The following is a 16,396-nucleotide window of genomic DNA, read 5'->3' on the forward strand; positions in this document are numbered from 1 at the left end:
GTTGGTTGGGTGAAAAACCTGGCCCTCTGATGCAACCCCTTGAGACTGGAAATGAGAAAGACCGCGGAAGGAGAGAGGGAGAGAGAGGGCGTTCCCAAACATAATATGGCTTATGGCAAGGACTTAAGAGAGTCTCAACATTGTTATACATAAAAATACCAGCCTTTGTCAACGATTTCATCATACTGCATATTATTGATTGAAACTTCATATATTGACCTACTTATCTCATTTTATAAATAGCAGTAACGATTAACACATTCCCCAGTAGGCATTGTGTGAGAATAGTGGAACAATTACAGTTACACATTAATGTTATGTGAGAGTTTTTAAGAAACTGAGGCTAGTTCTTACTGGACTGAGAAAAATCATGCATTTGGCAGATATGTAAAAGAAAAAAGAAAAAAAAAAGCATAATGCGGTAAAATATACAATTTCAACAACTTGTGTCTGAAAAATAGCCTTCTAAATAACAATAATCTTCATTGAACATTTCCAATATCGTAATGTAGAAAGAATGGATACATAAAGCTCTCAGTTGCTCCTATGCATATACAAGAACACACATGCTTCCATCATCTTCACTGGTAGATAAAATTTGTTAGAGAAGTTCATATCCTCATCAGTAGTGCTTCCCAATTAGAGAAATAGCACCTAAAAAGTTTAAATATATGTAGATAAAAACACAGGTACTTCTTAATAAAAAATACTTAGGTTGATATCCATTGAAGCTTACAGTATGTATTGTATTGCAGTATATGTTGTTTAGAAAGAATAGGTAGTATTATGGTATCTAGTCCCTAGTTGGAAATGATATGTTGAATACAGTACTTGCACCAAAAATGGTTTATCCATAAACAGAACCTAACTAAACTGGCTTTGCTAAAGCAGTACAGCTGATCAGGTAGATATAATCGAAAAGTAGTAACATCAAACATCACAATGCCATCTGTAAGTAAAGTTCTGTGACAAAAAACAAGGTTAAATAAGTTTCCTAAGAATATACAGAAGGAAAACATTGTGTGTGCCTGATGGGTTTGTCTATGCATGCTCGGGGACCCTAGAAATATCTACCGCCAGATAGTTCTGGCTTTAAAAGGTGCAAGATCAGTGTTTCAGCCAGTTCTTCAGCAATCGACACGGCATCCTCAAAGCTCCACTGGCAGGCAGTGAAATGAAAGCTTCAGCAACGAAGGATCCACGACACAATGAAGGGAACGAGGAGAAGGCTCTCTCCCTCTCCCTCCCCTCTGCGTCCTCTTCTTGTTCCTCTCTCTCTCTCTCTCTCTCTCTCTCTCTTTCTCTCTCTCTCTCTCCTCGGGGAGCAAATCTCTGTGTCTCCCTCTTACACCACTGTGCTGACAGACGGGTCGGACAAGTTGAGTTGGCCCGTGATGTCAGTGGGTGGGTACTGCTGCAGAAGCGGAGAGAAAGGGGGGAAGGAGGTGGGGACAGACATAACAGAGTGTCATTTCTTGACTAATACCTTGAGCAGCGTGTGGCAACTACTGCTATTATTTTAACTAGCACTATTATTATTATTTAAAAAAACAATTTAAAAAAGTAGAACACCTGTGCTTCATTTCAGTGGAAATTAAGAAGCAAATGGGTTCTGTAACCCCTCTCAGGCAGACCATAGTTTTTGGATGTTTTTTTTGTTTTTTTCGCTTCATTTTGGATCGCTGATTTTGTAAAGCAGGCCGGTTCTGCCTGAGATGGGCTAGCTTGTTCCTACAGTGGAGTAGAGGTAAGGTCCTGAAAGTCTAGACAACAGCAAATTTGAATCAGGCCAGCTAGAGGCATTTTTTCAGCCTTACAACATGACTGGGTGATAATTTCCAGCCATGGATAAAATGGACAGCTCATTAATCCACAGTCATTTGTATGCATGCAGACAGCTTCTCTAATTTTAGCAGCTGAGGGGAAGAAGATGAATTATGACTGAGCTTCACTGCATTGTGGGCTGGTTCAAAGTGCTGTGCTGTTGGACTCTTACATCCAGTCCCTATATCACTATGCTTCTTTTAAAGCAGAGTGCAGTGATAATAGGCATCTACAGTGCTGAGAAGGAAAAAAATCCAGTTTCCATGCAGGTGCTTAGTTACTATGGCAACAGTGATTTTGCTATTATCTAAGCCAAAGTCTTTTGACTGTGTAGTCTGCTTTGGGTATGATAGCAGTAAGCCATATTTTTACAATGCTGAGGTTGCTTTTTGTAGTCATGGGCAACAGTATAGAAATCCAATGAAACAATCAATCCTTACCCATTGTAAATATGGCTATATACAGATCTTGCAATATGCTATTTGTTTTCTGAAATTAATTCCCTGCCTCATATTTTTGAACACAGTGTGATCAGGGGGAATCAAACTCTCTGCATTATGTTCATTATCATCCAAGAGATTTCCAACATGCCAATCAGAATCCATTTCTCTTTGCCTGGATTCTCACTCGCAGTATTACGTTGGAAAAACCTGTTTCGTCCAAAGAAACATCTTTTGTTGTTACATTCAATAGCCTACATCTAAATTGTTACATTAAACATGAATTATTGTAACTGGAGTATCAAAACACTTCTAATAATAGGGGAATTCAAAAAGGGGTCAATCATATCTCAGTGTACCCATCTGATATTATTTCTGTTAATATTTCAAATGAGCAAGATCTTAAGATTTAAGTGCCTCTCATTTTAAGCTGATATAGCCAATGCATTCAAGCATATGAACTTCATAAGCTGTTATGATGCAACTAACATGCTTACTGATAGAGCAACATCCAGACTTAAAATTCAATATTATTCCTAAGTAAACAGTCAGAGTGGATGCCCCTCATCCCCTTGATCCGAGAGTTGCATCATCATCATATGGCTTACAGCCCACATTTGGGTCTCCTCATATCTTGTACCTTGAGGGCCTGCTATGAGTGTTGCCACTAACAGCACACCCTACTGGGGTCAAGTGGACCAGCAAAAGAGAGACACTTCACTGTCATCACCACAACCACAGTTACTGGTTATAAGGCTTAATTATCCAGTACAACTATTATGATACTGCTTAATATATGGCATCTACAACTACAAAGATTACTTCTACTTCTACTACTACTGTACTACATCTATGACAGTTACAGTAATTGACATGCTTGTAGAGGGAGAGAGGAGCAGTGTGGCATGTGGGTGAGGGACACTGACACTCAAGTCCATTGATATCCATTAATATAAAATAAGAACATTTATATAAAATCAAAATAATGGTCAAAGACTGGGGATGGTAAATCTTTCAATTAGAGCATCTTTTTTGGTTACGCTAAGTCCTATGTTGTGTTTCCACTTCAGCCATGTTTTTCCACTCAGGACCTTAAGACTAGGGCTCCCGAACCAGCGTCCAAACCCTCATACAGACATATTAACAATGGTGATCCCACTCTTCTTCGCTTCAAACTTGACCAATTCTATTGAGAAACCTCCAGGGGAGAGCAAAGGTGCTTCGGTTCAATGCAGAAACATCCATATAAAAGACAGTTAACACAAGAGAAAGAGAAAAAAGACAGGAGATCAAATAAAAACACACAAATCTTATTGTGACCCATTAGCTTAGCTTGCAAAAGAAAGGCTACATCTCCCCTGAGAAACATGTTCAAAACATAATATTAGTGCAAAAACCCTTCGGTATCTTCTGTGAAGGTCTGTGCTAGCTCCAGAGATTATAGCTGGTTTTTTAGAGAGGCCCATGTCAGATTTGGTCACCGGCCAGCTATGTCTGGCTGAGCAGCTGGGCGCAAATGAGTGCGGGTCACTGGTTTGTCAGAGCACTCCACGCCTGTGGAGTACAGTCCCCCCAACAGCAAAGAGTAGGGCTTTTCAACTGGACTGTGAAGGAATGGAGGAAACCTCACACTCTTATTGTGCTGCAACAAACAAGTCATGTGAAGACACAGAGTTGTAAATGGTGGATAAGAATCTTTGTTTTTTCCTAAATAGATCATATTTGAATTTTTGCCTGGCAACACAGTGAGAGTATGAGGCTTCAAAGACTCTATAGCCCAAAAATGGCAGTAATAACAAAACAAAAGAAGACTGTCTTCACCACCTGAAAACAGACCCTTAAAGAGGCATGCACAGTTCAGACACAAGGACATCGGAAAAATAAATCCTTTTGTAGTGGACGACAATAATTATGACAAATAAAATATGACAAAGCAAAAAGTAAATAGATTAATAGAAATCCATGAGTATAAACCTGAAATAGACATGTTGATAAGAATACAGATGTTAGTTTGTTCCCAGGAGGACCGGCCATCATGACTACCTTGGAAATGGATTTGGAAATGACAAAACACCGGCGCATGCTTTCAAACCAAAAGCAAACCAACCAACAGCTGAAATCGAAACAGAGGAAGTGCAGGATTTGAGCAAAGAAAAGATGGATATAAAGGATCAAGCAATCAAAACGACGGGACACAAACACAAATATACACAAACACACGTCATGTACACACACCACGACATCACTAAAGGACACAATCGCCAGAATCCACGTCCAAACCAGAGGCAGGGAGGAAGAGCAGCCCAAAACAAACACCACTGGCAGACTGCTTACTGTGTGGCCCCCCTCCTCCAGCAGCAAACCCCTAATCCCATCAAACCCAAAGCTGGCCCTGGCTCCACTCTCCCAACTTGAGAGCCCAGCTCCTGGCCTGGCCTGACCTGAGTTCCTGCACTGACGCCCACTGGCCTGTAGGGGACAGTCACCTACAGATGCTGAATGGATGGCTGATCGATGGTGAACTGACAGACACGTGGCAGAGGCCGCTGAGCCATGTGGAATGGGTGAGTGGAATATGGGAGTCTCTCGCGGTCAGATATGGGGATGTGGGCAGAGAGGACAGAAGAAGAAGAAGAAGAAGAGAAGGGGGGGGGCGAAAGGTGAGGAAGAGGAGACAGGAAAAGAGGAAGAGAGAGGGAAGAATAAACAAGGGAAGATGTAGCTTCTTCGTCTCCTTACCGTGTCTTTGGAGGACCTACGTCTCTTGATGCTGGAGGCCAGGGTGGTACTGATGGACCTAAAAGAGGCTTTCTTTTTGGGGTCGGGCTCTGCTCTACCACTTTTCCTATCCTAAAATAAATATATGTAGAAGCATTATTCATGTTCTTGAGCTGGGGGTGACACCTTGGTTTCAGTCTCACCCATTCTCTCTTCCCACCACAATAACCACCACCACCCACCAACCCAATAAAGTACCTTTTTTAATTTTTTTTTTCTAAGGCTGTAAATAGAGGGAGGGTCCGTGAAAGAGAGACTACATCTTTTGGAAATGTAAAATGCTCAAAGAGGGAGAAAGAAAGGGATAAAGCCTGTTAGATGTGGAAGTGGAAATAGTCTGTATACAGTCTGATATGAGGGTTTCACTTATGGCATTTATCTACATTTTCTTTTTGCAACATTATCACACTGGGACTGTACAAGATGGCGTGGTAGTGCTCTAGTAATGCACTGACACATCCAAACACTCGGCCCCCAGAAATGCATTGGAATGGTTTGAGTGATGACTAGTAAGGATGTCATTGGGTGATACCTACACTGGACTACTTTAACCATCCACAGTATCCCGCCTGTGCACTCGCTCTTGCCTGCACACACACTATACAGCTCCAACCCCCCTTACCCCAACACACACAACCGGTCTCAAAGAAGAAAAAGCATCAACGGAACAGTATGCCCAAAAGTGACATTAATTACTAGAATCCACTACTGTGTACTCGGTTCCAAGCCGGGTCAAAGCTCTGGAAAAAAATGTTTCAAATGCATTCCTGTCAAAAACAATTTTTAACCGTATCCTTACAAGATGGCGAGTCAATTTGGTGCCCTCCCTCCCTCATACCATCAGAGTGCCCCACAGCTACTCTCAGTCCTGTGTCTATAGCAGAGCACAATAACTGGGTGTTTGTGTGCAAAAAGCTCATATTAAGGTATTCTTACATCCTGAGTCTCTAGAGAGGAAGAGGGCTGCATAGGGGGAGAAAAGAAAAGTAAAATAAATATCCATCCTCTTGCTGTTAGATCGTTATACTTTAAAGATCCTTAAGCAAAAGCCGAGGGAACCAAGGAAGGGCGAATATAAAAACTAGCAAAGCAAACATCCACATCCAAAGCCAGGCAGTTATAAAAAGTAGAGAAGCTTTCAGAGGCAGGAGAGCCACTAAAATGCATATCAAGGAGGTAAAACAACAACAACAAATAATTATGTCATTAATTAAAGCCCATTTAAAGTCATTATACCTGATCATTGGTATAATGGAAATTCACCCCACACACTAGGGAATGGGATGGAGTATGCGATGGAGCGCATAAGAGAACAGTTTGTAAAGGGTTAGGGTTAGCCTAGTTGCAGGACAGCTGTTTTTATGTTGAGGTGGAAAACAGGAAAGATGGTGGATTTTTGCATGGGAGGAAGGAGGCAAAAAAATGCTATTTATGAATATGAAAGCATTGTAAATTAGGTATGAATAAAGTGTAACTAGAAGATGAGCGAGATAGTTGCAGGGAGGGAGGCCCTTGGGGCGGGGCAGTGTGGTGTGAATTTCAACATGCCAAAAGGGAATGGATGGAGGAATAAAGGAGATTTGAAAACATAGAATAAGTAAACACAAAACAAATAGCATGACAAATCAATCCCGGCCAGCACTGGCCCCGCAGTACATCCTCTTTCATCAGGTCACATGACTAGGCTCTTTCAGGGTGCATTTGAACCACCCATCGCCCCGCCAACCACCCCCATTCTCTCAGCCTCTTGATGACACGGTATCAGGAGGTGAGCAACTATTAGCTGGCGTGGAGGATGGATGAAGGCTGGCAGAGGAGTGATGGGCATGACATCACTCCTTTTTAGTGCGGGAATAAATAAATAAATAAAATGGTTTTCCTGTTGGAAGATGACATCTCATGTTAGTAAATGGTCAAAGTCAGCCTGTGTAACAAGTACTCCTGCTATAAGTGTCTGAAAAATCAGGAAAAATCAATGCCCAAGTGACAGTTCTCGGTTCTTTAAATCATTCCCCGATTTCTTACACGTCTAGAGTGCTAGAGTGAAATCTGGCCGCTCTGAGTCCTGATGAGGTGCTGCGTTAGCACAGTCCCGGCCATGCAGGGCATGCTGGACCATCAGATGAAGCGTGGCGTGGGACACGCACAGTACGCAGCAGCTGCCTGTTTCTCACTGGAAACAGAGGCAAGCCACCGCAGTGCGTCGTCATCGTACACCATCGTCATCACGCAGTAGGCTTTCTGACACCTTGCTTTCATCCAAAACTAACACCATTTTCACTCAGGTTCAGGTAGTGCACTTCTGAGTAACATCTGTTTCAACAGGGAAAGCCAAAAGCCAATAAAGCCTCTCAGTGATGTAGTGGTAAACAAAATGTTGGGTAAACTGTCAGCTCTTAGAGATCACACTAAGAAAAACCTATAACATACACCTCTATATATAATGATAAATCTTTATGATGTAAATTTATAGAATACATTATAGTAAATAGCATCAGACTGAATTACAAGAAAGCCACATGAAAAGAGGGTTATACTGTATAATTGCATATTTCTAGGTCAGCACATAATAATATTTATGTTATTTCATGCAACTTTGGCTATGCAGTGAATCAGTTGGATATGCTACTTGGTATTTAATGTAAATTATGAATTTAGATCAGAAAGATTTTAATCAGTTTAAAATGGTAGGCAAACACTATTCCACAAATAAAAATATGTGCAAACTGAGGTTAAGTGGGTTTACCCTCCACTACATCCCTTAGGCATGCCGTGCTAATGATGCATGCAGCTCTACCTCTTGGTAAAGCATTGTGAAAGCAACGGGTGGTGGTATGGTTAGTTAATGATCTTCTGTTTTAAGGTCTTATGAGCATTAACAGCATCTAGATATAATGGCAGAGTATGAGAGATATACTACATGAACAGATTTAGGTTACTCAGAAGTGCACATTCTCTGGAGTTATTTCCCTGTTGAAAGGTGTGTGGGTGCACAGTTACTGCATAGCACTTTGCATAATACACTACCCTGATGCATTATAAACACATAATTACATACAAACACACGAACAAGCAGTCAATATGATGCCAACAATGGGACTCCAGGTTTCAATGCTTGCTGTACTAAGGAAGGAGGAGGCCACATAAACTGTGATCGGAAATTTTCCATTATGATTATTTTGTGTCCTACATAGCCATATTGTCATTCTTAATCTGTGGCTGTTAGATCACAGTGAATAATCAAATAAATGCACTCAAGAGTATGAATAATATCCTGCATAATGTCCACACAGTACATAACACATCAGCTCGATTTGGTGGGCTCCTTGGATTCTGTGGTCCTTGCATGAGAACCCATTACATCGGTTATAATAATCCGAGTGAAGATTGTGAATGTCCATATTTTAGCTCTAGGGCCCACAGTGAGGGTTCATGTGCAAGATGCGTATGCATGAACCATCTTTGCTCAGCGGTGATGAAACCTCAACATGATCAACGGTGACATGGATCTAAAACACACTGGCAAGCAAGTTATATGTGCAGTTTGTGTGTCCCTCTCCTTTCTCAGTGAGGCTCCCCCCTGCATGCATTTGCCTGCTGTATGTGCCTAAAGAATGTACATCCATATGAGGACACTCACAACAGTTACATACAGTAGTAAGGCCGATGGCAGACACTCTCAGAAGGACATCGATTTGCTGACAGTCACCTGAGACTGTGGTCTTATACTATACCTTCCTGCAGCCCTGCTGTCTCTATTCAGCAGGGCCAACCACTGGCCTTTTGTCAAGGCTTATAAAGAGCCAGCATGCAGCAGACAGGCTGCCAGGGCCACATCACAGATTCACAGTGTTAATGGCTGTCACATGTGGGACCCCCCTGCATCCCCAAATTCTGTGCCCAAGCTGTAGGGGCTGGTAGTACAGTGGGGAGTGGTGAAACAAGAAAGACTAAAGGAGAGGGGGTGTGGAGAGGGTGGAGGGATGCTCCAATGCTTCACAGCCACGTTGGAAGGCATTGGAGCACAGGGCAAATCATGTTCTTCAGCGACTGAACTTGGGGCCTCATTGCTCAGCTGTAGCCTGAATTGTGTATCTGCTTAAGCAGCCACAGTATTGCACGAAGCCCCTGGCACGCAAGATATCTTTGACTCTGTTGTTAAGTGTCTGCCTTATGGACACTGCGGAGGATAAATAAAAAGCATGGAAAGAGAGCTACTACTGTCCAGTGTAGCGTGGTGCTTTACAGCAATGTTGACATTAATGTGAGGGGTCACTGCAGTGTCATTCTGCCAGGGCATTGATTTTAATCGTTATGCTCTATTTGTATTGTTAGTCCCTGGCTGCTGTTAGTATGGCTGCTAGAGTGAAGTGAATCAATGACGCTATAAGTGCATTGAAAGTTAATGTTAGTATCATGTTTGAAGCAGTATATTTATAGCAGTACATCTGTTCTGTTCTTTTTGTCGGCTTTCCGTGTCCACATCATCTGACCTTACGAAGCATAATAAGCGCCAGAGCAGCAGCATAGAACTACTAGTTCATGCCATGGATGTGGAATGTGAGGTTTTAATTCAGATGTCCGTCATGTTAGGGTCACTGGGCTGATTATCTAATTCTTACTCTAACAGCGAGAGGTGACGTGGGGGTGAAGATGGCTCTGCTAATTTGTTACATACTAATGAGGGGGTCCCAGCCACCGCTTGACTTCCAGAGGCCTCCTTAGTCTCCTGCAGGCACACACAAGAGACATGGGTGCGGTTGGCCCCAGGTAACTGTTAGGACCTACAGGGTGGCCACTGAGAATGCCTTGCGTGAAGGCATCAGAGATCACGGTTTCTCGCACAGTGATCTGATAGCCTGACCACCACTGAGATGTAAAATGAAAAACCCGTAGCGGGGCAGAGAGGCTGAGAGACGGAAATCCACCCCCATGAGAAGGGGCTTTGCTGGGCCTCTCGCATCCCATCTCTGCCCTTCCACCCTGGGTGTGAGTGGGCAGATGGGATCATCCATACCTGCAGGTTCTTCCTCCAAACATTGACGGCCGCAAAGGCCAGCTGCATCTGCTTCCTGCGGGCGTCTTTATGGCGCTTATAGGCGATTTCGATAAAGATGAGGAAGATCCCTGCTGCAATGCCTCCGGCCACCAGCATGAAGACTCCTGTTGGGAAGGGACAGACGGACACAAACGGAACAGGGGTAGAACATGAGCCGCTGGTCTACAACTCTGCCGCTTCCGCTGAACATGAATGCATGGTTTGCCCGTCATGGTCAGCGGTTGCCCCTCCTTTTTCAACCAGCTCCTACTCACGACGCCGGCTGTAAACCACACAATATGAATATTAATAGTAGACCACAACCTCACAGACCCACGGCACATGATACTGTACAGCACACTTCCACAGAGCACCCACGCCAACACTAAAACAATAAAAGGTATTGGACAAAAAAGGGCTACAGTACCTTACCACTGCAGTTTTTGTCCAATCACTTTTAACGGTTTCTCTATACCATAGGGACCATACCTGCCATGTTTTCAAAGGTGAGTGTGGCTGGGGCATTGCTCCTTGAGTCACACTCCTGGTATCTCACCCAGGTTTTATCTAGGTCCTCCATGAAGCCATTCTCATGAGAACTGCAGGGGGTTGGGGGTAGTGGGAGGAGAGGTGACAAAGTTAATACACCACCAAGATAAAATACTTGAACCGCTTACTCCCAGATTGCAACATAAATGAAACAGACACACAAACAGCTGGACAAGTATATTGACAGACAGACACAAACACAAACTTGACGGAGACAAACAGACAGAGGGCAGGAGAGGGGAGATACAGAGAGAGAAGATGGCAACATAAGGCGATGTATTGGATGGCTGTAACTGGTCAAACTTTGACCATAAAATCATAAAGATAAGAAACAAAAAGTCATACGAGTAATGCAGCTTCGGCTGGGACAGACCTGAGAATGGCCAGGGACACATTCTGTTTCCAGGGGCTGTCCTTGCGCATGCCTATGCCAAAGCCCGAACGGAAAAACAGCTCTCCCGTGGTCACCAGGTCGCACTTCTGCGAGGCTTCAAACTCCAGCACCGCAGAGTCCCAGATGAAAGCATGCAGCTTGCTGTGGGGGAGGGGGCAGGGAGGAGGAGGAGGGGGAAGGAGGAGGAGGGGAAGGAGGGGGTTACGGTGCAACAGTACAATGATTTACATACACATTTACGGCTCCCACCCCCCTCTCGCACACAAGAGCGTGTGTGTCAGTCAGCGTTTACCAGCAATCTCTACCGCAGTTTATGGCCCAAATGAAATCCAATGCCGGACGGATGAGGGCGCGTCCCCCATTGGATTCCCCCCATCTCAAAGATGTTCGTCTGGGTACAACCTGAAAAAGGGTGCGCCTCGGCTCAATGTTAGCTCAACCTCACACTGGTGCCAGTGCTGTTGACACGTCCAGACCTGCTCCTGTCCCTTGACCTCTGTCTTGGCTGGGCGATGGGCCTGGACCAGGAGCAATGCGGCAGTAAGACCCGCTGCTTCCAGCTGGTCCAGAGGTCCATGTCCCCCCCTGAGCTGACTGGACTCGCCCTACTCCATCTGCCTGCCTGACAGGCTGAGCAGCCGGCCGACACAAGCCCTGGCCGGCCCGGCCTGGCCGAGACTCACTTGTCACGCACGGCCTGGATGGCCTCGGCGGCACTCTCATAGTTGTGCTTCTCCATGTGGCGGTACATGGTGCTAAGCTCCACCTGCCGCCGGAAGTAGATGTCCACAGAACTCTGCTTCACTGTGGCGTAGATGAACTTGTCCGATGGATTCCTCAGCTGCACAAAGGGACAAGGACATTGGCATTACAGTCTCTCCAAGTATTGTCATCCACTGCCCCCGAAACCACAGTACTGCACCGATTACTAATACCATCCTTTGATCGTAAATATAATACACATGTAATCCATTGAATAAATGTATATTATTCCATCCCAAAATTAAATAATAAATCCATTGTGCAGTAACATTGTCAGTACATCCTCTACACACCCTTGGGTCATTGATGCCGGTGATGCGCTCCTCAGGCCGGTCCAGCACCAGGAAGGCAGCCAGGTTGGCAGTATACGATGCCACAATGATCATGGCAAAGCCGGCCCACACCATGCCCAGGATTCTCGCTGAGAAGCTGCGCGGCGCACCTGTATGATGGGCACAGATAAGCATAAATTGAACTTTTGAACATCTTACATACAGCTCATCAAGCAAATAAAACAAGCATTAAACAGGCATAAAGCTGAAACATACTAAATGAAAGCCTGTCTTTAAAAATGTGTTTATTCAAAAGATAATTCAAAAGTAATTCAAAAGTGATTCAAGAAAACACATTACAATGAAACACCAACTGGATTGGATCTATGACACAAACTTCTTTTGAAGTTGCTCCTTGTCATTGTCAATGAATCTACAGCTGCTGTACCAGTAACACCGAAACATCATTAGTAGATTTGTGTGATTATATTCTAATAGCACTGTCATTTCTTGATGTTATTTAAATGGTAATTTGAGTATTTCTTAACCAAAAACACTTTGTACATAACTACAAAGCAATTACTAAATTACTGCATCTCTGCTGATTTGTCAATAGAATACGGTTTCTCATTGGTTCTGTAATTAACTGGACAACATTTTTACCTTCTCCTATCCCAGAGTTCAGCAACACTCCCCAGGAGAACCACATAGCAGACGATAAGGTGAGGGCATCTTCTTCTTCTTCTTCACTGTTTACTTTAAACCTTCCAAATGGGCTAGAGGAGAGAAATTGGGGAAGGTGGCAGGAGACAAAGTGAGAAATCACAGAGAACGTAGGGGAGAAAACCCTGGCAACCCCAGGCAGGGAAGGGAGTCGACATGAGCAAGCAAAGCAAGAGGGAGACACACCCCACAGAAAGAAAAATAGACAAAGACTGTGGCACAGGGACAGAGCAGTGGGATGGTTGGAGCCAATCTTCACCTCTGTCTGCCTTGTTGTCCACACTGAGGGAAGATCTGCAGCGGTCAGGAGTGTACATACACACAACCTACATACGCACATATACACTCGCGCATATATGTTCTCACTCACTCATTCAGTCATGAATACACATAAACGTACAAACAGGCACACACACACTCATGGGTCCCCTTGTACCTGAACCGGTCTAGTAGGTAAAGCATCACCGCCACCACATGCACCGACAGACCCACCAACAGCCACAGCGTGCTTTGGAATGGCTGCATGAACGAGTCCAGTGTACTGCGAGGGATTTCCTGAAAACACACACCATAGATGGTTGTTCACCGATAACTAGCCACCTCTGATTACCTTACATTTGCTTGTTATTAGAGATACACATGTTGAAGCAGAGCTAAGCAAGAAAAAACCCGGGAAAAACAGGAAAAAACTATGCTAGCTGGGTATAAACTCATCTTCCGCTCATAGATTCCCATTGAAATTACTATTTTTAGGTCACTCATGAACCACATTTATGCATCCTTGTGATTTTGTTAGCCTGTCATGATGTTAGCCATGTCAACTTTAACAAATGTGAGTCTCTGCTGTCGACAGACTGTAAAATGTTAATGTGGTGCAGCTAAAAAAAGAGTGACTGCAAGTTAGCTGCATCCCATCCCCAGAGGATTCCCAGATAAGAACAAATGCAGAAGTAACTTCCCAGCGGACGTTTGAGTTCATATCGGCCAGAAGGTGGACACATACCTTTTTAACAAGGATGGTTAAGCCTTGGTACTTAAACGGTTTGGAGAACTCGATGTACTGGGCTCGTTCGTTGTTTATAGTCAGCGGGGCTACGATCATGTCAGCCAGGCCCCCCAGGAGCTCTCCCATCATGCCATTCCACTCTTTCTTGTTGCTGTTATTCACCTGGAGCCCCAAAAGGAGTGGGTTAACATAAGAATCAGCAGTCATCCTGCTCGTCTAGACCACAGAATAGTACCAGGCTTCATGGATTTGGGTTAAGCCTAGTGAGGATGTCTATTGACAAAAGAGTTTAGTCTTAGTGCTAGGCTTGCTCCACATCCATGAAACTAGCTTTATCTTCTTTAACATCAAAAGTGAGCTTGCTATTGTCCTATAGTGTATAAAATGTATACACTATATAACTACATTATGTATAAAAAGTGAGGAAAGGTATGCTTATGCTTTGCATGCAAAACAGGCTCAAATGGACTGAATGGTCTTTTCTGGCCCGAGCTGTAAATGGCTCCACAGAGAAGATCTATTCAGCCCATGCTGGTTGTTCATTCGATTCTCTCCCCAGCTGCTTTGACACGTTGTCCACCTTGTACCTTCAGAGTGGAACGAACGTTGCACCAGGGTGAGGTTGCCCTTGAGCGCTGACCGTGGCCCATGACTTTTCCTGATATTATCCATTAGTGGGGAAATTCAAAAACTGACACTAGATCAGCGACTATGGGCAAATTCACCCTCCTCCACGAGGTTTTGCCAGAGGGGTGGGACCTTTGGCACCCGTGGATCTCTGCTCTACGACTGCTTATTGCGCCAGCTTTGGATAGTTAGTGAGATTAGTGAGATTAGATGAAAACAATGAAACATTCTGTGAGTTATTAATGACTTTATAATAAATATTACAGTTAATATCCAAGTGGCATAGAGATTTATGAATGTGAGCTTTTGCTCACATTCTGTGCTTCATGCATAAATATAAATACATGCATAAATATGACAAATACAGCTGATTCCTTGTAGGTGTAAAACTAACCCGCTCCTGTGTTCCAAATTTCCCATCAGCCACCAGATGCACCTCATAGGTAAAGTTCATGGTCATAGCCAACTTGATGAGAAGATCAATACAGAATCCATAACAACATTGAGGTACAATTGGGCGTCCTGTAACAAAACCAGCAAAGTTTGCAAGTTACAATCACTCAGGAGGAAATGCGTCAAATTAATTTTAAAAATCCAAAGTAGCAAACACATACTTTTCACAGCCAGGCGACGTACATACACTGAACAAAATGCTACACACAGCGCACTGCAGACGTCACACACACTCTCACTGTATATGCCGAAAACACACAGGCAGATGCCCACACTCCCTCACACACACACACACACACACACACACACACAACCACACCTACAAACACCACGCATGACCCGATATGCCAACAATCACACACACAGAATGGCACACTCAGCTACATGCATACATATATAGATACCTACTGCATATATATGTATGCATCTCCAGTGGGTATTTGGCGGGTGCAGTAAAAGCACAGTGATATCATAAACGTCCCTGTTGTGTTACCTGGGATGGTCTCATTGGGCCCAGTGCAGATAACCTTTTTAATTAAGACTCCATTTAATGTCATTTCCTCCTTGCAGGTTCCATCCTGCATTGTGGGTTTCACATACACAAATGGCTCCTGGTGTATGGTCACTATCTACAACAGACGGGAGAGAAAGCTGTTTATCACATAGCGGGAACTGAATGCATTTTGAACCCGGGGAAACCTCAGAATGGACCCGAAATGACCGGCGAAGAACATACTCCTTGGAAGGGCCCAGCAGATATATACAGATACCCATGCCCAAACACACAAAAACACACACAGATGAGTGTAAAAAAGGAGACTAAATGATAGATTCTGTGCAGGCCTATGAAAAATATGAAAGATTCATGTCATAGCTTTACTATGGACGTAATAAATATGTGGCTGGTTGCATTAAACATAGATTAAGTTGAGTCCATCCCTAAAAAAAACATAAATCTCCACTGAAAAAGAAATCTTAGGGAACATCTTAGAACATGGCTGTAACTGTCGAAGTCCATGTCTGTGTCATATAGGGTATAAGTGAAGGTCCGTACCTTTAATCGAGTGGACATCTGGAAGCCCCGCGGTTTCTCCGTCTCTCCTCCAGGCCAGATGATCTTCCGCTGATTGTTCATTACCACCTACAGGGATTCGACACACATATTAGGTGAGTGCTGACAGAAGGTGTGCTGCTGATGAGGCTCCAGCACAGTGGGTGCGCAACACTAATGAGTCAGCTTGTTTATATAACCGTAGCTCAACGCTTTATTTATTTGTTTTATTAACCTCTGACTTATGCATGGAGATTCTAGGGATTTAGGAATATTACGTCCTGCCGCCTGGGCGCTGTGGCGCTGATCCTTGCAGTCCTTGCTATTAGTCATTTATAATGCTGCCAATAGGAATTTAAGCTTATTCTGCTGTTAACTTTTAACTCCACAGTTGTGTCAAATAGCCATGATACATGCGCACCGTTTATAGACTATTTAAATGAGCAGTGTTGTCAATAATTGTGACCAACTTTTATTGT

The 16,396-nt window shown here is 43.7% G+C and overlaps 1 protein-coding gene across 1 annotated transcript; it reads right to left on the reverse strand.

Annotated features, from left to right (window-relative positions):
- Positions 1-1,345: 1,345 nt before the first annotated feature.
- On the reverse strand, positions 1,346-14,896 carry LOC139662562 (glutamate receptor ionotropic, NMDA 1). Its single transcript, XM_071541246.1, has 10 exons — positions 14,808-14,896; positions 13,784-13,948; positions 13,217-13,335; positions 12,721-12,833; positions 12,079-12,227; positions 11,707-11,864; positions 11,003-11,164; positions 10,570-10,679; positions 10,060-10,205; positions 1,346-1,414 (listed from the first exon to the last, which is right to left on the reverse strand). The coding sequence occupies exons 1-10, from the start codon at positions 14,871-14,873 to the stop codon at positions 1,346-1,348; spliced, it is 1,257 nt and encodes a 418-aa protein (XP_071397347.1). The 5' UTR covers positions 14,874-14,896.
- Between the last annotated feature and the right edge of the window lie 1,500 nt (positions 14,897-16,396).

This window comes from Centroberyx affinis, unplaced genomic scaffold (assembly GCF_046629955.1).
Source record: "Centroberyx affinis isolate AG114_WGS23_722 - 3 ecotype Tasmania unplaced genomic scaffold, CSIRO-AGI_Caff_v1 ptg003840l_1, whole genome shotgun sequence".
NCBI lineage: Eukaryota > Metazoa > Chordata > Actinopteri > Beryciformes > Berycidae > Centroberyx > Centroberyx affinis.

Bases quoted from the DNA above. Each gene is read 5' to 3' on its own strand.
- LOC139662562 (XM_071541246.1), bottom strand. From the start codon at position 14,873: ATGACCATGAACTTTACCTATGAGGTGCATCTGGTGGCTGATGGGAAA. The intron at 13,336-13,783 runs GTATGTGTCCAC...GTGTGTTTTCAG, and splicing joins TAACCATCCTTGTTAAAAAG to GAAATCCCTCGCAGTACACT. The intron at 12,834-13,216 runs GTACAAGGGGAC...TCTCTCCTCTAG, and splicing joins TACCTACTAGACCGGTTCAG to CCCATTTGGAAGGTTTAAAG.